Raw genomic sequence first — 23433 nt, 5'->3', positions numbered from 1 at the left:
CCTCTAAGGTAAATACTGATTTGGTTAGAGAGGAACTGAATGGTAGTACAGACCCTAACACTGCATAGCTACGGGATACATAGACCGAGTTATATCAACCCTAACTAACATAATGCCACCCAGACTAACGGAAGAACACTCATAGTGACAATCAAACAATAAGACCTAAGCTAATGCCACCCACACATCCCATAGTGACACCCCTAACTAACCTAACCCTAACCCCAACTATGTTAACGCCACACTTAACCTAACGCACCCAAGACTTCCACTAACGCCTCTCTACCTACTCTTACGCCACCCAGACTTTCCTAAATTTCCCCCACGCCAATTTATTTTCCTTAGCGTCGGCCCCACTGCACCCAACGCCACCCAGACTTCTCCTAACACCACCCCCTCACATAATCTAACGCCCCCTAAAGAAAAGATTATCGTTTCTTATCCTGCGTGTCAAGTTTGAAACAATTCGGTTAGGAAGAACTAGTTGGAATTCGCACCCCAAATTTTGATCCATCAAGAAGACAAAATAACGAACGAAACATTAAATTGAGGCTTGTAAAAAATACTAAATTTCTATATTTTATGGGCTTTTCTTTCTTGATGCAAGAGGAGAGAACTGCTATACAATAATATAATATTATGACAACACAAGATTACATTTTCTTTATGATACATTCAAGATAATGTTAATTAAACGTCCATGTTCATTATGAAATTAGATATTCAACAATATTTGCTCTTTGTTATTTATATCAATTTAATCCCATCAGCTAAATTTAGCTCTTGGCTCGCCAAGCCTTGACTCCAAATCAATGTTAACAAAAATCTAAAATTATATAAATACGCATATTGACAAATCATTTCTTGTTTTGTCTATTTTATTTCTTTCTTTTATATAAAAACAGAGAAACTAGAAACACCCAAGATATCTCAGGTCGAACCACCGACTTGATTAAAGATTATACTGGTGTCTTGAATTGTGACACCGTCTATGGTGACGCATCATGGTATCTCGGCGACGTACTGCTGTCGGCCACTACCCCGAGTCCCGAGTATACACATAAACAAAGCTGGAGTTTACAAGTAACTTCTTGCATTAATGCTAAGTTATCAAAGAACGAGTTCTTAACAAACCTTGAAATTTTATTATATTCAGGGTAGCAAAAAACATACTTTCTTAATTAAATGTTATAGTAATGCAACTTAAATAGACTAAATAAGACTACGAACTGTGCAATATATTATATTGCTTATACATATTTTTGTATGTTTTAGGCTTATTTTAACGTCATTTACTGGTACATATAAAAAATGAACAGATCGATAATGAGATACAGCAAACGTGTGAACATATTTTGAAAAATCCTTTTCCCCTAATCTACCACTAATTAAATTTAGAAAATAGACGCTTCTCATAAAATTATAACACATTCTATACATAGTTAATAGAAGTGCACAACACATAATTTTATTTTGAATATTTCCACCCAGATGTCAAGCCCTATCAAACACCGTGAGCTTACACTCGGATAATAGTTCTGCGTTAACCATCACTGCTGTTGAAGGAAACACATGTATGTATAAACAATACAATAAACGAAATTGTATGGATTTGCAGATGTTATACATTAACAAATAAAGATGGTTGTACAAAGTTCACCGTTTCCTTGCCTACCTATACCTACAACGGTATACATTTGAGAAGATGAAATAAAAAAAATAAAAAAAAAACAACGGATTAATACAATTATTCTCTAATGCAGCTTAGGTATGAAAAAAGCGTCGTCCTCCCCATGCATGATGAACCCAATGTTTTCACGGACGTTCGCGCCCAGTGAGAGTCCTCCCCACGCGAGACCACAATTTCCAACTCTTAAAGCGAAGACGAAATGGTTATGTCGATGCCGTATGTTATCATTATATTTCCAGATTCAAAGAAACAGACACTGAAAATAGAACCTGAACGCACAACAATTTACCCTGGAAGAAATGTAGTTCTTACTTGCTCTGATGCACCGATGGGTTGTGCTGTGAAAACCATTTTTCTGGTATGTTAGATTTGTTTTTATAAGTGGAAAATGGCCATATGTATATAAATAGCGTGCCTGTCCCCGCGCGTTGCCGCGGGGTTAGAAGAAAGTCTGACGAAACTTTTTATGAGGGTTTCATTAATGCGTTACCAATCCTATTTTTTTACAAGCTTTTTTATTTTTTTAGACATGTGATCTTGTTTTCCAAGACAGAGATATTTAAATGTAAACAACGTCTGCGCTATATTTCTAGATTCATATTTGTCGGGCGCCTCAGTTCGTGTGTATGAAAGCCTTGAGAATAAAGTAATCACTCTCCATAATAGTGAGGTAGAACACACTTTATCCATCGCCCAGGTGTCAGTGACGTAGAGAGATGCTATCGTGAGCCCCCGATTATACTACATCAAGGGCGCCGCGTACGGCCCCTTGCTCGGTTTAATCATCGAATGTTGTGTGCCGCTTTTTCAATACTGTAGGGTGCTTCTTAAAAACTAACGTAGATGCCATAGTTTATTGCACTTTTATGGGGGGTTTTGTCCAGGGGGTTCGTGTTGCGGGCGGTTTATATCCAGGGGGTTAATGTCGCGGGTTTTATGTCCAGGGCTTTTTGACCGGGAGCAAGTTCATGACTAAAAAGTATTGCGCACCAAATGAACATGGTCTATGCGCGTTTAATAGTGCGGAAAGAGTAGTATATAACAGACCACTTATTTCACAATATTGTAATTAGTTCATAAAAAAAATCTAATTAAGTCAAATTTAATTTCTTCAAGTCTTGACCCACGTGCCAACCTTGAAACAAATTTTTCAGTTAGAAGTGCCCGAAATTTCGCTCGCCCGTTTCGGTCTATGACGACAGACTGTTAACTGACAACAGAGGCAGCAAGTTCAATAAAAGCTTGTTCAAACACAGTTTTACTAACCAGTGTGTATTAGTTGGCAAAATTGTTGAATTACATTCTTCTTTAGGAAGGTATTATTATATTTTTAAGAGAGTAAAAACTGTCTTAGATTTTTTATATTAAACAAATAGGTTGATTCCAAACCTGTAGCTGAGAGCACTAAATCGATGACTGCTCAAATCACTATGAACAGCACTTATAGTGGGAAGAAAATAGCCTGCAGGCTGGAGCCATTCGAGAATATTACATTCGTAGATTCAGATGACATGGGGACCTTACCAACAGAAGATGCCAGTGTGTGCATGTATATTTATTAAATATTTGTTATTATTTGTAAAATATTTATTATACATCTATCTCTCGCATCTATTTATTTCCAAAGTCAAATAACGAATTTTTACATTTTCTTTTTTAAAGATAAAAAAATATAAACTTTATACAACATAATATTTCTTTTCTTGTACTACAAAGGCTACAAATAGGTTTTTGATTAATTATTATTAACTAATTATTATCATTAATTTAATTGACTTTTAATCAATATTTTAACTAGATATCAAGGTCACCACCGTGAAAGCGATTGTAATAGACGCGACTGGGGAAGAGCTTAAAACAGACACAACTTACAATATTGGAGCAGAAGGACCAACCATCACCTGCCAGACCACCCCAGCACCAGAAAGTCTAAACCCTGAAAAATTGTTGACGTATGAGTTTTTAACGGTTGGTGGATACAAATCTTCCTGCTATCCATCTAACGAATTTAGTACTACAGGCTGAAGTTAAATTTTCATTTCTTGTATTTTATTAACACATGCGTTTAAAATAAATACAGATAAAGTTTTCCGGCATGTAATTTAATTGCATTTTTTTTATATATATTTAATTTTTTTCTGTTTTGTTCGCGGAGTAGGTTCACTGCCATCTGCCAAGAGATGCCTTAAAGAAAATCTGATTACTATTATCCGTACCAAAAGATATAGAATTAACAAATGAAAACTAATATAAAACGTATAGTAATGTTCTGCAATACATCAATTGAATGATTAAATTAAATTGGTGATTTTGTTTTATTCCTCATGAATGGCAGCAGTGCTTTCTTGGCTTCTGTAGATTGTTTTCTCTTACCTCAGTAGTTGTGGTTACATAGGTCTAACATATTTATGCTTTTAAAGGCAAATAATTCACAGCTTTGTAAATATGTTACCGAAATGTTATTTAAATACATTTATCACTCTAAACCTGAATTATGGATGATCAAAATAATAATGCGATTAGTTATAGCTTTAAACTTTTGATTAACATGCCTAGTTAATCATCAAGCAAAACAATATTAATACACATTTGGGGTTGTAACTTCGAAAATGCTTTTTAAAAAATCTACAAATCAAATAATCTGCAAGTTTACTCGAATCAATACGTAAAGAGCTCCATAAAGTTAAAAGCGGATTCACTCGTTTTCGATGAGAAACATGAAAAGCGCAAGCGAGTTCAGTGCTATGCCTTTCTTAACCCCTTGATTTTCGGTGTAGAAGTTTTGCACTCTACCGGCCAATTGCGCCGTCTAATACTAGGGCTCGATGTAGTGTTCATAATTAATTGTTGAAAAGATTTTACACAAAAAAATGAAATACAAATATTTGTGTTTTTTAGTTTATGGGTTATTTAAATAGAAATTTACTCCATAATTAGTAACCCAAAATTCTTTTATATTTTCAGCCTAAACATGGGACAGTGCAACAAAACAGTGCCTCGAAGATACATAGAGTGCCTACCAATAAAATAAGTGATACAACTTACACATGCACAGCCAAATATGAAATGAAAAATTCACTTGCTTCAGTGCAAACTATAAAAGTAACTGTCTGTAAGTTGGATTTTATTCTTGATGTTGATATAGTCAGACAAAATATTCCTTCCATCTGTTGACTATTCTTGTTCACCCATTATGTCCTTCCCATCTGTTCCTTTTAAGAAAAATGTTGTATCGCACGAATAGAACCTATTTAGTATCTAGGATATTCAAAGATACATGTATTTTGCATATCATAACATTAAATATTCGATACCAGGTGCCAACAATGTGACTGTTGCTGCTAGCGGCACTGCTTTAAGTATAGGATCAACCCTAGTTTTGTCATGCGGCCTAGGACAAGATGCAACACTCACCTACACATGGCTTTTCAATGATAAAATTATCGATGGCCAAGCTGACTGGAAGATCCAACTCTACAACTTCACTGTGGCTGACATCGGACTGTACAAGTGTTGGGTTGGAAAGAGCCGTAGCTCTACATCAGATGCGACTTTTCATGCTAGTACGTTTTGGTGTCATATTTATTTAAATATAAATCATGCTGCCTCTCTTTCTCTCTCTCTCTCTCTCTCTCTCTCTCTCTCTCTTCTCTCTCTCTCTCTCTCTCTCTCTCTCTCTCTCTATATATATATATATATATATATATATATATATATACATATATATATATAGGCCTATATATTGAAATTGGGCAAAAACTAACTGGAGAGTACACTCTTTCTTTGCCATAGGCCTACTATATTTTCTTTTCATGCTGGAATGTATTTAAGGTATATTGTATCATTACATTAAACGTTAAGTTTAAAACAATGCTACAAGAAAAACAAATAATGCCAAAATACTAATTATGTACTTTAGAACATTCTATTTAAAGAGGTCAAAAATTCTTGATTTTTTTTTATAATGAATTTCTTTAAAAAAATATATTATCGCCCAACAGTTATGAAACCCACTGTCACTCGTGTTACCCCTCGGACCAGCTATAGTGCAGGCCAAGACTATCGTCTCAAATGTAACACTGGATCAAGTGTAACACATGGTTGGAGCTTCTCGTGGACAAAGTAAACATTTTCATTATAAAATGAATAAAAGAACGCCATATCTGTGTGTCTCTTACAACGAACTAGTCGTTCTGGCCAGACCCTGTACTGGCCTTTGTGAAAAACCTATCTGTAAAGGACCATGTTTATTAAGCAGCATATTCCCCGGCATGGACGTTTGACAAATAAAGATATTACCCTTAATCCGACTCTTACTTTAATTTAACAATAACCACAACCAACCAAAACCAAAACACAAAACAAAAACAAACGCAAACTTAACGCAAACTAAAATCCAAATCCAAACAAAACACAAACCCAAACGCAAACACAAACAAAACCCAAACCCAAACCCAAACCCAAACCCAAACCCAAACCCAAACGCAAACACATGGTTGGAGCTTCTCGTGGACAAAGTAAACATTTTCATTATAAAATGAATAAAAGAACGCCATATCTGTGTGTCTCTTACAACGAACTAGTCGTTCTGGCCAGACCCTGTACTGGCCTTTGTGAAAAACCTATCTGTAAAGGACCATGTTTATTAAGCAGCATATTCCCCGGCATGGACGTTTGACGAATAAAGATATTACCCTAAACCCAACTCTAACTTTAATTTTAACAATAACCACAACCAACCAAAACCAAAACACAAAAACAAAAACAAACGCAAATTTAACGCAAACTAAAATCCAAACCCAAATCCAAACAAAACACAAACCCAAACGCAAACACAAACAAAACCCAAACCCAAACACAAACACAAACACCAAAGGAACACAAACGTAATTGTTAATACAAACAAAAAGCAAACACTATCGCAATTATATATTCAAACACAAACGCAAACTCAAACGCAAACATAAACACAATACAAACGCAAGTGCAAACACAAACTAAAATGCAAAAACAAAAACGAACACAGATTAAAACGCAAATACAAAGGCAAACCTAAACGCAGACAATAACGCAGAACATAAACACAAATTTAATTGCAAACATAGACACAACGTGCTCAAAGTATAGTCATTGGCGACAAATCACACCCTACCGGGGCGCCAGCGAAACCGCCTGAAACAAAATAGTGAATGCCTATACTACCCCATCTTATTCATAGTCTGTTAAACTCACTCAACCGAATGTAGCGCCTCAGAGCCCACGGGAAGGCCCGGTGCGCCAAATAGCACACTTTCGGGGCGCCAGAAGACGACCGGTTTCGATTTAGTTAAGGACAATAGTAACCCTTCTTATACATAGTCTATCCGACTGTACAGATTAAAACGAACGTATACGCCATATCGTTCACGGGAAAGCCCGGGGCGATAAATAGCACCCTGTCGGGGCACCAGAGGACGCCCGGATTCGATTTAGATAAAGACTATAGTAACATTTCTTTTATATATCTGTCGCAATGCTTAAAACGCACGTAAGCACCATAGCGCTCACAGGAAAGCCCAGGGAGCCAAATTGAACTCTGCCAGGGCGCCGGCGGACGTGCCTGATTCGATTTAGTGAACGACTATAATACCCCCAGCTTGTCCGCAAACCGAAAAATAGAAGTAAACATAGAGGACATTTAGAAGCGGCTTCTAAACTGTTATTGATTAAAAATAATAATTAGTAAACGGTAGTCTATAAGACAGTATTTAAAATATCACTGTTTTACTACCACCTTGCTCTTTATAAATCCACGCTAATTATTCTTTTTTTTTTCCAACACTAAAACAAACTAATAAAAAGTATTTTCACCCCGATGTAATGTTTATTTTTAGAGGGAAGTAAAACAATTGTTATCTATCACGGGAAGTAATCGGAAGTAAATGAAGAAAGTGAAGCAATTTGTACACTTTTAAAATTTTTGTGAAGAATGATACTTTGTCATTGGCTTTTTTCTTTTCCACGTAACTTTAATTAAAATGGTTAGTTCGGAAAATGAGACTGGTTCTAAAAATCCGTCCACATTATTTTTTAAATAATTCATTTTGATAATAAACGCTTAAAGAATATTTGCCTATGACGACCAAGTCGAGTTTTTAAAATTACTTTTTGACAAGGGTCTTTCCGTCCGCTGTCGCATACATATAGAGGCAAATAATCAGTTCAAGCTTTATATATAAGATTCAACAAATGCTATAATGGAATTTTTATTAATTGTTCCTCCACCACCATACGTTTTTAAGTTATCATAATAGAAAGCCCTACCACACCTCTAACCTTAAATACATTTTAACAAATATTAACGAATCTTGATAGTTTAAAAACGTTTGGCTCCTCCGTTCTGAAAATTACATCATGAGTAAGATCACAGATACAACACCACCCATCAAAATTATACCTTTCGGGTTTTTTGAAACATGATATTCTTTCTAAAATACATATTGAACTTTTCAATACTTAGGTTATAGGCTTTTGAAAAAAATTGAAAGTAGAAAAAGTTTTACTTCCGCGGACCGGAAATCGTTGTTACAGAACTACTCATTTGATATAATACTTATACCAGAAATGTCATCAACCCTGCTGTAACGGTACTCAAGGTATCGTGTTCACAGACACACAAAGATACACACACACACAGATACACACAGACACACACACACACAAAGACATACGGACAAAATTTCAAAACTATGTTTTTCCTACTTAGGGAGGTGTAAAACCTAGAGATTTGTGACAGTCTCAATTTAGATTTTTTACACAATTACAATACTTCCTCTATAGTGCCTACTTCGAATACGAGAAAGTAAAAATGTATTGTCCATATACAATCTCCTAGTTTTAATATTTCTTTTTCTTAGAGATGATGCCACCTCTCCGATCAAAACCGACACCTACACACTGACAAATGTAGCTGCAGCCATACATAGTGGGAGATACACATGCACCTGTACATACCATGGCGCTTCCAGCACCAGTGATACGTTTATTATCGCTATCACAGGTTAGTCATGTGTCACCTTCTTCGTATTTGATAAAAATGTTTTGTTAACTGTCACACCTACTGGTTTATGTTCCCTATTTCTGATGTAATCGTCGCTAAAACCTTCTCTTATATTCTTATATAACAGTTAGGAGAATATCTCTTCTAGTTTTTACAAGCTTTTACTTCGTTCGCAACATCCGTTTGTGGCAAATCTAGTAGTACAATTTCGACCCTTTTCTAATGCAGCAATGTCATTAAAATTTTCCAGAGAACTTTTTTTTAGGGCAATGGATGAATATCTATTTTCTAATTTAATTAAATGTTAAATTAGTCATTAAAATTAATCGGTTTCGAAACAAAGGGGACGTAACAAGATTAAATGCTTACGATCACTAGATAGATTACTGTATTCAAAACACAAGGGGAGATAACTAGCTATACGATATGACCCAACCAATCTGATTCATGCCGAATGTTTACAATCGTAGAGCCGGGTCGAGTTAGTAAAAGCAACTAGAGGCAGATAAAAGAGTTTTTAAACGATTTGAAACTAAAGGGAAGTATGAAGTTTAAGAACTATCCGTCGCTGGGTTAGCTTGCTGTTGCATGTAAACTGGGATAACGGACGGCTGCTTTTACAAGGCAGATAAACTTCTTTCACAGATCGCGAGCTAATATTGAAAGCAATATTTTTAGTTGTGTCGACTAAATAAATTAGGAATCACTAAAAAGAAGAAAATGAAACAAATATGAATAAAAAGGGAGTGATCTGCCCTAAACTTTCTCGAATATTCTTAGATGACATTAATGGGTATGGTAACTCTAGTGCAGTCAGGATACAGAGTAATATAGATGTTTTTCAAAAATCAATTTTCAAAAACTTAATTTTGACAAGCTTTTTGTAACAGTTGAATGTAAGGTGAATGCATGTTTAGAGTATGTTTCAGAAAAAGGCGATATGAATCTAAATTATAGTGTGGGTGTGCGCATGCGCTAAAAGAAAAGGGAAGCAAGGGACAGAGAGCGGGAAGAAAAAAATGGCGTTGTTTTGGTAGTGAAGATGATGTACCTATGAATCAATAAAATTATGAAAATTATCAGAACAAGGGTTGTTTGGTGTTACACATCAGGCTTTAATATGAAGTAACACAACAGTTATGCGGTTAGTATTTGTCTTGAGTTTGTGCCATGAAGTTGGCAGTACAAAAGGGCCGTGACACTTTTATTTAACTTGCTTCCGTGGTCATCAGTCGTAAGTGTGGCTGTTTTCATATATCAAAACGTGCGAGCGAAATTTCGGGCACAATTTCTTTGAGATGCAATATGACAATTAATTGGATTCCTAATTAATATTTGAATAAATTAATTAAAATTTTCTGACTGTCTCACAACTACTATTCAGCACTATTATTCTCGCATTGTCATGTTCATTAAGTGCGCAAAAGTGTTTAGACATGTAACTCTATTATATCAAAAAAATTTAAGTAGGCCTACTGAAAAATGTTTTCATAATTTTTTTTTCATAAAAAAAACGTTTTAATAAAAAGTTTTTAACTTTTATGTAATAATGTACTAAAAAGTAGAAAATAAATTACACACTACTATTTAAATAACTATAAAGAAAAGCGTGGGTCACTTTAGTATCTATTGGATACCTTTACTAATATTTAGGAAGAGACCCACGCTTTTCTTTATAGTTATTTAAATAGTAGTGTATAATTTATTTTCTACTTTTTAGTGCATCCTATTATATAAAAGCCCTGTGCGCACTTCTCTCTCTCTCTCTCTCTCTCTCTCTCTCTCTCTCTCTCTCTTTCTCTGTCTGTCCGCAAAATATTTTCGCCGGCCAACACATCAGAATCTGCAGCGATATATGAAGATCTTTATACGGACTTTTGTTGAGAATAATATGTTAGATGTTTTAAATGTATAACCACAATTTTATTTAAAGAAGAAAAATAAAAAATACCAAACACGCGAAATATTTTTCAAAAAATGTGAATGGGTCTTTAGGTTCGTAACGTTAAACTATTGTTTTTATTGCATCATCAACACAAACGAAACGGCAGGCACAGTGTTATGATCACACCTCTCCAATACTATGTGATCATCTAGTGTATGAACTCTTGCTCGACAAGTTCTAACTTCACATTTCCAAATCTCTTTGCCTGCTGCTCCACTTATGGCTTTTATAAACAAATCACCAGAAACTAATATCCTATACCATTTCTGCGAGGTTACGAAAGAGGCCATAGATGAGTAATCACCACTAAAACTGCTTTGTTTTCATGCACACTACGACAAACTTAGCTCCGCGATTACCGCTGTTTGTCGTAAACAAGCATTTGTCACCTGATCACTAAGGTGTGACCCACGCATAACAATGGAATTTAGATGTTAGTTGTATTGTCCTTGGAGGTTGGATGTCTTTCTCTTAAGGCATGTCTCTGCCATCTTGATACGAAGGTGTGTCTTTATTGTTATTTCATTCCCTTTGATCTAGTTTCGTCCTCCTGACATGGTAGGATTGTCTTATATTTAGCAAGCTCCCCTACGCTGTCTATCAAAAAATTTCTTTAATCTTCACATACTATATTAGTAATCTTAATTTTAAAATTTTTAGTGCAATATGACAAATTTATGCTGCAAACATTTCTTAAAATTATATAGGCAAATAAACAATATTAAATATAGTAAACAATACCATACGACATTCAATAAAAAAATGTTCAGATCGACTAAAATCATCCAAAACACTATTCAAATTTTGCTGTGAGATATTTATTTGTCTGAGATATTTTGTTTGAGAACATTTGTCTTTAATATCAATTGTCCTGATGTATTTTCTCCTGGTATCTTTTGTCCGTGAGATCAATTGTCCTTGAGATAATTTGTCCTGAGATCATTTGTCCTGAGATCATTTGTCCGTGAGATATTTTGTCTGAGATAATTTGTCCTGAGATAATTTGTCATGGAACCGACAGCCTACTAATTTGGACAAATTTTAAATAATTCATAAAAATTAATTAGGCAACCAATTAAGTCAAATTTTATGTCATGTTGCATTGTCTTCATGTCTTGACCAACGTACCAAATACGACCCGTATCTGTCAGTTAGAAGTGCCTGACATTTCGCTCCGGCGTTTCGATCTAGACAGACAGACTGACGACAGACTGAAAACAGACTGACGACAGACTGACGACAGAGGAAGTAAGTCAAATAAAAGCTTGTAAAAGTTTTAATAACAAGCTTTTATGTAATAATGAAACAAAAAGAAATAAAAATGATTTTCTTTAAAAGCGTGGGTCTCTTCCTAAATATTATTAAAGGTATCCAATAGATAATTTAGTGATCATTTACGTAAATATCATTTTATGTCACAATACATTGTATTCGATTCTCGACCAACGTGAAAAGTTAAATAAAAATAATTAGGTCCGTTAGAAGTGTTTGAAATTTTGCTCACATGTTTCCAACTATGATGGACGAAAACAGAGGATGATGACATCAATATTTGATTTTAATTTCTTTTTGTCTAATTTATCGTCTGACAAAGATTAACGTTTGTTAACAATACTTTTTCAAGATGACATGTCATTATAGTTTGACAAAATGCATGGCAAATAAGTTAAGTACAACAATTAAATAGTCTTCATATCACACAGACAACGAATCTACTTCCTAGTTGTCTACTCTTTTATTTAAGGTTATAGTACCGGTGCAGTTGAAAACTAGCTTATCAAATGTAATATAGAATTAAAAAACACTCTTTTAAAGTTTATTTATTGTTTTTTTTTCAGACGGGGCTTCTGATTTGCAGTACAGTGTACTGATGATTACTTTCGTATCCCTGGGGTCACTTTTTTTCTAGAACATTCAGATACGCTTCACGGTTTCCTGTGTGTGTTTATATATATATATATATATATATATATATATATATATATATATATATATATATATATATATATATCGACTGTAAACAATAACAAATGGCGTTTAGTTGAGGTAATCGAGGAAAATTAGACATGACATTTATTTTTTCTTAAATAAAAGTTACGCCGTCAATATAAATGATTTTTTTTGTTTGTAATAGTATATCAAGGAAACAAAAATCCAGTAAGCGTAAAGTTCTCCTTTAGTTAACAAAATTAAACTTCGAAGGGTTTTTCAGATTTGTAGCATGTATTTAATTTGTCATTGAGTATTTTATCTCTGCAGTATAGTGAATATTTATAATTATTTAAATTATTTTCGAAATGTTGACTGTACTTACAATTTCAAATCTACACAGCGGCATTTTAAGCACATGCGGTAAAATGTTTGAAACTGCCATTTTTAAAAATTTAACTGGTTTTATAGTTTTGCATGCTATTGTTACAAGTCCATTTCAAATTATTTTTTAACAATTTTAGTTGTATAAAAATTAAAAACGTGTATCATGTTTTCATACACATTTATACCATATGTGCGTAAATGTGGTAATTATCACACTTTTACAGTCCATGTGACCTGCATGTTATTATCTGCTTAATTTGTAATTTTCTTTAAAGACTAGATATTTTATAAAATAGATATGTATTTAATATATTTGAACGTTATTTATAAATAAAACTTACCAGGTATATTTGGAGGTAATTATAAGAGAAAACGCGTTTTATTTTATACTATTTTACACAACCCTATGTTTCTATTGAATAGTACTTGCACACTAGAGACTCGTTAGTAAATAAGAAAACATTTAATGACAGAAATACTAATCTGTTTGAGAAAAAATTAAAACATCTTGGGATTACAACCATTTTAATACACACACTCATAGTTACGCGCATACACACGTATAAACACATTCGTCTAGAAAATCTATTTTGTAATTCTTTTATAATTTAATAAAGACAGTTTAAAAAAAAAAGCTCTTTGTCTTTTTCTTCAATTGTTTCGACTCTTGTTAGGCTGAAAGGTTATAAGAACAAAATTCATTGAATTTAATAATTTGTTGCTACACTCACACTTATCCGGATAAAAATAAAAAGGACCAGCAAACTTGATATTGTGTAATGTAAATATGATTTAGCTCAGGGCTGTGTAAGATCTACAACAATGAAGTCGTCTATGTTTTAAAATATCGCTCCGAATGAGTAGCTTCTGTTATTAGATGCAATGCAATATTTTAAAACCAACTCGTACATCTTTCAATAAAAATAAAACAGTTCTATGTAAAATATTCAAGGTCATCTATATAACCACATGGCCGTGATTTGTAATCATTACGTACATTTAATGGGGTGAGCCTCACAAAATTTGCCCAAGAGCTTTCGAAAATTTCTCGTACGTCTACACCCACTATAATGGGAGAAAACATTTAATGCAAAGGTTTCCAAACCTTTCTAAATAGCGACCCCATTTTATATAGGTCAAGTGACTTTCCATTACCATACAAATTAAACAAAAAACTAATATGTTAGATTGAGTTTTATCTTAAATTTATGTTTAATTATATAAGTGTAGCTATTGATTGTTATTAACTTGTTTCAAGATTCAGAGATACGTATTATTAAAGTCCATTGTCTTTGTTCACATTGGGGTGCTTTCAGAGCTTTTTGGCGTGATTTAGTTTTACTAAAGAAGGCATGACAGTGAATCATGATATTGAATTCCCTTTTGTTGTAGAGCTAGGTCTGTGACCTATTTCTGTAAGAATACTGAAAGATAGGTGGTTCATCATACGAACAAACCTTCCCTATTTTATTTACAGTATTCGTGCACTGATTTCTTTTGCAGTCTGCACTTTAACATATTCATATATGTCTGATATTCGCTCCTGAATTGTAATTTTAGACATAGACATTCGTTGCATCCTTACTTCATTGGAATATCTACAAAAAAAGTTCACTATATACAACATACAGGGTGCGATGAGTTTTACGACAATTGTATTTTTTTTGTTTAAATGGAAATTTGCAACGCGACTTCATTTAACGCCTGCACAAATGCTGGGCACATTTGCTAAAACGGTATTTTAAATTATTTTTTTGCGTTTTGAAGGGTTCGTAGAGCCATTTGTGAGAACAACTTTCCCGTATACATGTTTTGCCTTCTCTATTCCATTGCTAGTTAAGTTTGAACAGCCGTTTTTATTGTAGTTTTCTGTTTAAGTTGAAGACACATCAGAAAACTCCACACGAGGGTGAAAAGGGAGGAGGAAGGAGGTCGCGACCCATAGATTGCGGACCCGTGCTCTGGTTTTTACGACGATTTCTGCGTGTGCATCAATGAAGATTATCATTTAACATAAAACTCGTGCAAGATCACCGATACCCCTTGACGCAGTTACTGGTACGTTTTGTACAATTTTTGCAATCGAGAGAACGTTTACCAAAAAGAAAGGGTCGTTTAAGCGAGCTATAAATCGATCAGATTATGTGAAGGTTTGCCAAAATATTGAAATAAAAATATAATTTTGTTACTTTTAGTTTATTTTTCGGAACAAGGGAGTGGTTAGCTAAATTTTCTAAACACAATCAATGCAAAAATGTACTTCAAAAACAGCGTCAGAAAAATCTTTATTTTTCTAAATTAAAAAAAAAATGTTTATTATATTTTAAAATATTGAAATTGTGGGTTATATAATGTAACATTTTTAAAATTAAATTCTTGTTGAACGAATGATTAAAAAATATTTTCTCTGCCTTGGTAAAATTGATTTGCTTCAAAACAACACATTTTTCTATTGTTTCATATTATTTAAACTTATTCAAGGAATTGCATTAATATTTAAACACCAGTAATATGTCTACCTTAAGATCAAGAACACCAGTTTTTATTTTACTTTAGGTTTACTAGATGTAGTTGCATTTCTGCGTATTCCAGATATTCAATATTACCATTTGCAGAGGTCCATTGAATTGCATTACAATCATTAAGCTTTGTCCAATCCCCAGTGAGTTTGACATAACTGCAAGCTTTATACCACCAGCCACCTGCACAACTTTTAGCACAGTTTTCTTTCAAAATATCATTGTCTCTATCAAATGTGGAAAAGGCCATTCCATTGTTGGCAGTGAACAGGTCTCTAGGGTCGTCAGTATTGTTGTTAAAATGTAGCCTATAGAAATCTGCTTCGTTGCCCACTTTGAAATCACGGTACACCTTGTACATGGATTTTCCTTTATATTTAAAGTGACACCTTAGTTCACTATAGCCCTGCAGAAATATAAAAACTTTTTTTTTGAAAAATTGTTTTAATAACTTTAAACCACAATGTAAACAACACAGTTAAAATAATCATGAATTGTGAATTTTTCGAGATTTTAACTAACAGCACTTTGATCACTAATATGACCTTGTCTTTTTTTATACGATCTAAATGAAACAGTAATTAAGTCGTACTTGCTGTTACCAGAAATACGCTGAAAACTTGATGTAGAGCTACCCATTTCATATAATACTTAAATTTGACGTTTCTTTAACCTAGCTGTATCGGTTCTCAAGTAATCGTGTTCAAAGACAGACACATGGACATACATAAAAACACACACACCAACATACAGACAAGATTGCAAAATTAAGTTTTTCGACTCAGGGAGGTCTAAAACGACAAGATTAGCGAAAATCTCAATTTCGATTTTTTTTCATGATTACAATACTTCGTCTATACTCTGTATATACAAGTAAGTAAAAAGGATTTAGTCTGTTAAATTCTTTTTGTAACAGATAACACGTAAGAGGCCAGAGTGCTGTTTATAATTTAAAAATTACTATGACACTTGACACAAAAGCACGAAGGAATACTGTTTGATCTTAATTCTCTATTCTTGCCTTTTGTGGATTTCTTTGCATATAACCGACCGTTTTATAGTGGGGTTTTTTAAATTAAAAATTACTTAAAATGTCAATGGTGTATTTATTGCATTCTCGATACAACTATATTAAGGCAAAACATGCAAGTTAACTGAAATGTTAACGAACATTGTGTGTAAGGTATGAAATCCAGTCATTTCCAATCCAAAAATCACCATCAAATGATCCAAAGCCAATTTTATAATCGACCCAGCCCCTTGAAAAATTCACACCTCCTTTAACACGCCTCTGAAATTAATGGAACAAGAAAAAGCAACAACAGGGAATCTTTAAATACGTGTACTAATATTTAAATGAAATTTAACACAATGAAAATACATACCAGTATGACAATCGGTTCTCCCGAATCCCTTTTGACGCCACATAAGACAATTTTGTTTCCACTTATTTCAGCAGTCCATTGTTGTTGAACATCAGAGTTACTTCCCTTAACGCACTAGATAAGTTAAAATTTAAACATAAGTATTTTGTTCAAAACAAGTTGAAAATGAGATCGTTGTATGCATAATGAGGATTAATGCCCACACAAAATAACCATACGACATATGTATACACATATTTATTATATATATATATATATATATATATATATATATATATATATATATATATATATATATACACATTTTTTTCTTATTATTATTACTGCTATGACAATATTTCATGAATTTCATAATTTTTAAAATGATTTATTACTTTAAATTAAAAAATATGTGTGTGTGTGTGTGTGTGTATGTATACGTATAATATATATATACATATGTGTGTGTGTGTGTGTGTTTGTGTGTATGTAAACAGTAACAACAAATTATATTTTTGTGTTGTCAAAAACGGGGGACCTTTAAAGTTTATATTTTGGACTCATTCAAATCTTCTAAATGTTTAAAATTGAGACGTAAAACAGGTCAGTATTTTTTGCCTTAAATGTACATTTTGGAGAATCTGGTAATTTTCCATTTTCCTAGTTACCAAAAAAAGTCAAATATGTTTCTCATTCGTTTTATTTATATTCAAGCGCTTTAAAATGTACGAGCCGACCAGCGGCATATCATACGCCGCTATTTAGTTGTTGTTATTTCTACGTTTCAGTAATTCATAATTTGTGAATTCGACAGTACCAACGCTGCCACTGAAAGTATTTCTTTAAAACACTATAAGTAGCTCGTTAAGGACGATAACCCCCCCTCCCCCCTCCGTTAAAGTAAACTCCACTTAGTTACCCCCCCCCCCTCCCCCCATACGTTTAAAATCGTTTCAAACTAAATTATCTGACCCTAATAGTCGTCACTAAACCCGGCTCTGCTAGTAAACATTTAGCGTGAACCACAGCTCACCAGACCATGTAGGGGTGGGGGTGGTAGGGAACGCACTTAAAGCTTGTTTTCTAGCGTCTCCCAGAACAAAATTATATGAAGAAATATCGTTTAATAAGGTCACGGTCAGTCGCGGTCAGTTTCCTGGCACTTTAAACGCGATTTTTGAGATCGCTATATTTTCCTCGTTAGATGGAGCTTCAATATCGCAAAAAGAACATTACTTAGTAAACTTTCCGAACAACGCCCAGTTTGTTTCGCTTCACTTTTCCACGTAAGTAATACTTACACTGAAATGTGTTGGTCTAACAGTAGAAGAGTCCATATTTATAGTTGGGTCTAAGAGAAGATCCAAACTTTTCAGTTTTGGTTTACTTATATCTGGAAAAAGTTGCTAAAATTGAGGTGTCAGGGTTAGGGTTTTTAGTAAAAGTAGCATGAGTATTCGACGCTCAACAACACATTAGCCAAAGCCAAACTAGCACTAAACATTATAGTTTGACCTTGACTTGGACTCCCTCCCTGACCCTGACCCTAAACCTCAACCTCAACCTCAATTTCAACCTCAACTACAACCACAACCACAACCACAATCACAACCACAATTTTGGTTTACTTATATCTGGAAAAAAGTTGCTAAAATTCAGGTTTTAATTTAAGTAAATGTAACATAAGTTTTCAACGCTCAACAGCATATTAGCCACAACCAAAACTAACACTAACCAACAGCCTCACCCCAATCACTTGCGACTCTTTTAGCCTGACTCTGACTCTGACTCTGACACTGACTCTGACTCTGATTCTGACTCTGATTCTGATTCTGACTCAGATTCTGACTCTGACCCTGACCATCAACCTCAACCACTACCTCAACAACAACCACAACCATAACCACAACCACAACCACAACCTCAACCTCTACCCAAACCACAGCAACAACCAAAATCACAACCACAACCACAACTATAATCACAACATCAGGTTTAAACTTAACCTTAACCGCAACCTCAAATTTAACCTAAACTTCAACCTAACCTCAACCGCAACCTCTGCCTCTACCTCTACCTCAACTACAACCAAAATCACAACCAAAATCACAACCGCAACCACCTCAACCTCAACCACAAACACAAATATTACACAAACACAACATCAACCACAACCACCATCTCAGCCTCAACTACGACCAAAACCTCAACTATAAACACAAACACAACCACGACCACAACCACAACCAAATCACAACCAAAACCACAACCACAACCACAACCTCAACGTCAAAGTAAAAAGTTAATTTTAAAAAGATACGTTGAAAACAAATTAAAGAAGTTGAGTATATACAATATCTTACTTTTATCATTGTCTGCTCTGGCACATAGGTAGGGTTGAAAGAAAAGCAAAACAATTGCACATAGCACACGTGTGAAGTCCATGTTCTCAATCAGCTTGTCAAACTGGAGTAGGTCTAACACTTGGTCTGATAATATTGGGTTTTAATTTTTTATAACATAATATTTTATTTGTGCAACAGCTTGTGAAGTTAATTTCTGGTTTGTCAAATAGGCAATAAGTGGGGGTTTTAATTAAAATTTTTGATGAGAATTTTGATTTATACATAGCTTTAATTGTTATGGCGTCTACATGTCTTGAGTAAAGGGTTTTCACAAAAACGTTAAAAATGTGGATTTGCAAATATACATTGAGGTGTGGTATTTCACATACACATTGACACTAAAAAACTGTGATGGTGACATGAAATGTTATAGCAGATATGTGAATCGGAACAAAAATGGTCACCTGCTCATTGTAATGATAGAAAGTGTGTGTATGAGGAGGACGGTGAGTTGGGGGGGGGGGGGGGGGTCGTGCTCTAAACTGTCCGCAATGCGAGTTAAGTACCATTTAGAGCTGGATTGACTCATTGAGTTTCTACGGAACCCGATAATGTTGACGTCATAACTAAATTAAAATTAGGAAATACATTGAAACTAGTCAGTATTATGAATTATGAGAAAACAAAACAAATAAAAAATGTTTCGCCCTTAAATGTTTCTACTTTTACATAATGCTTATCGCTGTTGATGCTTTTTCAGCATTTTTGTCTTAGATTGCTTAGTATGTAATGTATGCTTAGTTTTGGAAAAGGGCGAACTGTCTAGTTGCTATATAACACTGGACACTTTATATTTCTTTAATGTCTGGGCATGATAAGGTTAAGTCTTGGCCACACATTATTTAATTTTTATTGCAAATTTAGATTTTTAATAGCTGTTAACCAGCAGTTTTATGTTCTGGATTACTGATAAAATGATTAATTATTGATATATTTTTAAAGAAATATCTAATAATTTTATATTAAAAAAATAGCGTATGATACGAAAGACAATAGAGTTGATGTTCTGTAGGAGAAGAGATTTTTTGTTTGACGATATTTTTTCAATATGATAATTAATATACTGTTAGAAGAGTAAAGTGTATTATGAACTTTGAAAATAGGTGTCAGGTAAATGAGAAGAAATGTTTTGTTCTTGAAATTTTTTTGAAGACAATTGATTAACCTAAAAAAACCCGCATTCAAATATAAAACAGGGCAGTATAACGATTTTATTTATGTTGGAAATAAGCAGTCAAATTGACAGCTCAATCTATTTTTAAACATCACGAGACAACAGATGGATATTACAATTAGAATTAAAATAAAAATAAAAAATATTCGAATTCAAATTAATTTCATGAAATTATAAATTGGCCAACTCAGTTGTTTTAATTGGTATTAGCAATTTAAGACAGCATTTTAATTTCTTAATAATTCTCTCGTCAAGCCTATCCTTATAATTGTTTTTCTATCGATTTTTGTGAGAAGCTAATTGAAGTTATAAAATAATTATTTTTAATTCGATGGTCAACATAAGGATGACGATGTAGATGATGATAAAGATCAGGATAAGGAGAAATATAAGGATAAAGGTGAGCGAAGGAGTAAACTTAAAGGTATGCGTTAGGATAAGGGACGGGGTTAAGGTTAAGGTTAAGGTTAAGGTTAAGGTTAAGGTTAAGGTTAAGGTTAAGGTTAAGGTTAAGGTTAAGGTTAAGGTTAAGGTTAAGGTTAAGGTTAAGGTTAAGGTTAAGGTTAAGGTTAAGGTTAAGGTTAAGGTTAAGGTTAAGGTTAAGGTTAAGGTTAAGGTTAAGGTTAAGGTTAAGGTTAAGGTTAAGGTTAAGGTTAAGGTTAAGGTTAAGGTTAAGGTTAAGGTTAAGGTTAAGGTTAAGGTTAAGGTTAAGGTTAAGGTCAAGGTTAAGGTTAAGGTTAAGGGATACATAGACCCGAGTTATAACAAATCTAACTAACATAATGCCACCCAGACTAACGGAAGGACACCCATAGTGACACTCAAACAATAACACCTATGCTAATGCCACCCACACATCCCATAATAACACCCCTAACTAACCTAACCCTAACCCACTACTATGTTGACGCCACACTTAACCTAAAGCACCCAAGACTTCCACTAACGCCTCTCTACCTACTCTTACGCCACCCAGACTTTCCTAAATTTTCCCCACGCCAATTAAGTTTACCTAGCGTCGGCCCAACTGCACCCAACGCCACTCAGACTTCTTCTAAAACCACCTCCCCCCCTAATCTAACGTCCCCTAAATAAACATAAGTTTGAAACAATTCTGTTAGGTAGAAATAGTTGGAATTCGCACCCAAAATTTTGACCCATCAAGAAGACAATATAACGACGAAACAATAAATTGAGTCTTGTAAAAAATGCCAAATTTCTATATTTTATGGGCTTTTCTTTCTTGATGCAAGGGGAGAGAACTGCTATAAAATAATATATTATTATGACAGTACAAAATGACATTTTTCTTTATGATACATTCAAGATAATGTTAATTAAACGTCCATGTTCATTATGAAATTAGATATTCCACAATATTTGTTTTTTGTTATTTATATCAATTTAATCCCATTAGCTAAATATAGCTCATGGCTCGTCAAGCCTTGACTCCAAATCAATGTAAACAAAAATCTAAAAGTATGTAAAGACGCATGTTGACAAATCATTTCTTCATGTGCTTATTTTATTTATTTCTTTTATGTACAAACAGAGAAACTAGAAACACCAACGATATCTCAGGAGACAGATAGAACAACCGACTTGGTGACAGGTTATACTGGTGTCTTGAATTGTGACACAGTCTCAGGTACCGCATCATGGTATCTCGGCGACGTACTGCTGTCGGCCACTTCCCCGAGTATACACATAAACAAAGCTGGAGTTTACAAGTAACTTCTTGCATTCATGTTAAGTTATCAAAGAACGAGTTCTTAACAAACCTTGAAATTTTTATATTCAGGGTAGCAAAAAACATACTTTCTTAATTAAATGTTATAGTAATGCAACTTAAATAGACTAAATAAGACTATGAACTGTGCAATATTTTATATTGCTTATACATATTTTTGTATGTTTTAGGCTTATTTAAACGTCATTTAGTGGTACATATAAAAAATGAACAGATCGATAATGAGACACAGCAAATGTGTAAACATATTTTGAAAAATCCTTTTCCCCTAATCAACCACTAATTAAATTTAGAAAATAGACGCTTCTCATAAAATTATAACACATTCTATACATAGTAAATAGAAGTGCACAACACATAATTTTATTTTGAATATTTCCACCCAGATGTCAAGCCCTATCAAACACCGTGAGCTTACACTCGGATAATAGTTCTGCGTTAACCATCACTGCTGTTGAAGGAAACACATGTATGTATTAACAATACAATAAACGAAACTGTATGGATTCGCAGATGTTATACATTAACAAATAAAGATGGTTGTACAAAGTTCACCGTTTCCTCGCCTACCTATACCTACATCGGTATACATTTGGGAAGATGAAATAAAAAAAAACGGTTTAATACAATTATTCTCTAATACAGCTTAGGTATGAAAAAAAAAGCGTCGTCCTCCCCATGCATGATGAACCCAATGTTTTCCCGGACGTTCGCGCCCAGTGAGAGTCCTCCCCACGCGCGACCACAATTTCCAACTCTTAAAGCGAAGACGAAATGGCTATACCGATGCCGTATGTTATCATTATATTTCCAGATTCAAAGAAACAGACACTGAAAATAGAACCTGAAGGCACAACAATTTACCCTGGAAGAAATGTAGTTCTTACTTGCTCTGATGCACCAATGGGTTTTGCTGGGAATGGGTTAGGGTTTTCTGGTATGTTAGAATTGTTTTCATAAGTGGAAAATGACCATATGTAGGCCTATATAAGTAGCGTGCCCGTCCCCGCGCGTTGCCGCGGGGTTAGAAGAAAGTCTGGCGAAACATTCTATGAGGGTTTCATCAATGCGTTACCAATCCTATATTTTTAGACATGTGATCTTGTTTTCTAAGCCAGAGTTTTTTAAATGTAAACAACGCCTGCGCTATATTTCTTGGATCATATTTGTCGGGCACGGGTTTACCTACACAATCGCACAGCGCTCCTCAGTGCGTGTGTATGAAAGCCTT

The 23433-nt window shown here is 34.1% G+C and overlaps 2 protein-coding genes and 1 long non-coding RNA gene across 3 annotated transcripts; 2 read left to right on the top strand and 1 right to left on the bottom strand.

Moving 5' to 3' along the window:
• Positions 1–991: 991 nt before the first annotated feature.
• LOC131946162 (uncharacterized) lies at positions 992–5642 on the top strand. Its single transcript, XM_059306812.1, has 8 exons — positions 992–1083; positions 1492–1574; positions 1930–2048; positions 3067–3229; positions 3489–3658; positions 4655–4802; positions 5008–5207; positions 5610–5642. The coding sequence occupies exons 1-8, from the start codon at positions 992–994 to the stop codon at positions 5640–5642; spliced, it is 1008 nt and encodes a 335-aa protein (XP_059162795.1).
• Positions 5643–15235: 9593 nt separating this feature from the next.
• On the bottom strand, positions 15236–19313 carry LOC131946173 (fibrinogen-like protein A). Its single transcript, XM_059306824.1, has 5 exons — positions 19237–19313; positions 18175–18266; positions 16895–17008; positions 16681–16800; positions 15236–15915 (listed from the first exon to the last, which is right to left on the bottom strand). Exons 2-5 carry the CDS (start codon positions 18208–18210, stop codon positions 15538–15540), a joined length of 648 nt encoding a protein of 215 aa, XP_059162807.1. The 5' UTR covers positions 18211–18266; positions 19237–19313; the 3' UTR covers positions 15236–15537.
• Positions 19314–22010: 2697 nt separating this feature from the next.
• LOC131946174 (uncharacterized) lies at positions 22011–23121 on the top strand. The gene is made up of 3 exons (XR_009387668.1): positions 22011–22182; positions 22589–22671; positions 23017–23121. It is a non-coding gene; the product is annotated as an uncharacterized LOC131946174 (long non-coding RNA).
• The last annotated feature ends 312 nt before the right edge of the window (positions 23122–23433 follow it).

The sequence above is a fragment of the Physella acuta genome, unplaced genomic scaffold, assembly GCF_028476545.2.
Source record: "Physella acuta isolate Inbredline_101_S28 unplaced genomic scaffold, ASM2847654v3 ptg000546l, whole genome shotgun sequence".
Classification (NCBI taxonomy): domain Eukaryota; kingdom Metazoa; phylum Mollusca; class Gastropoda; family Physidae; genus Physella; species Physella acuta.
The sequence above is the reverse complement of the archived record's forward strand: the minus strand, read 5'-3'. Positions and strand labels throughout refer to the sequence as shown.

What these genes read in the sequence shown, in the direction of transcription:
- LOC131946173 (XM_059306824.1), bottom strand. Translation starts at nt 18,210, where the DNA reads ATGGACTCTTCTACTGTTAGACCAACACATTTCAGT. An exon ending in TTAGACCAACACATTTCAGT is followed by an intron (nt 17,009 to 18,174) that starts GTAAGTATTACT and finishes TAACTTATCTAG; the next exon opens with TGCGTTAAGGGAAGTAACTC. An exon ending in TTTCATACCTTACACACAAT is followed by an intron (nt 15,916 to 16,680) that starts GTTCGTTAACAT and finishes ATATTTCTGCAG; the next exon opens with GGCTATAGTGAACTAAGGTG.
- LOC131946162 (XM_059306812.1), top strand. Translation starts at nt 992, where the DNA reads ATGGTGACGCATCATGGTATCTCGGCGACGTACTGCTGTCGGCCACTA. An exon ending in CTTACCAACAGAAGATGCCA is followed by an intron (nt 3,230 to 3,488) that starts GTGTGTGCATGT and finishes TATTTTAACTAG; the next exon opens with ATATCAAGGTCACCACCGTG. An exon ending in TCGGACTGTACAAGTGTTGG is followed by an intron (nt 5,208 to 5,609) that starts GTTGGAAAGAGC and finishes TATGTACTTTAG; the next exon opens with AACATTCTATTTAAAGAGGT.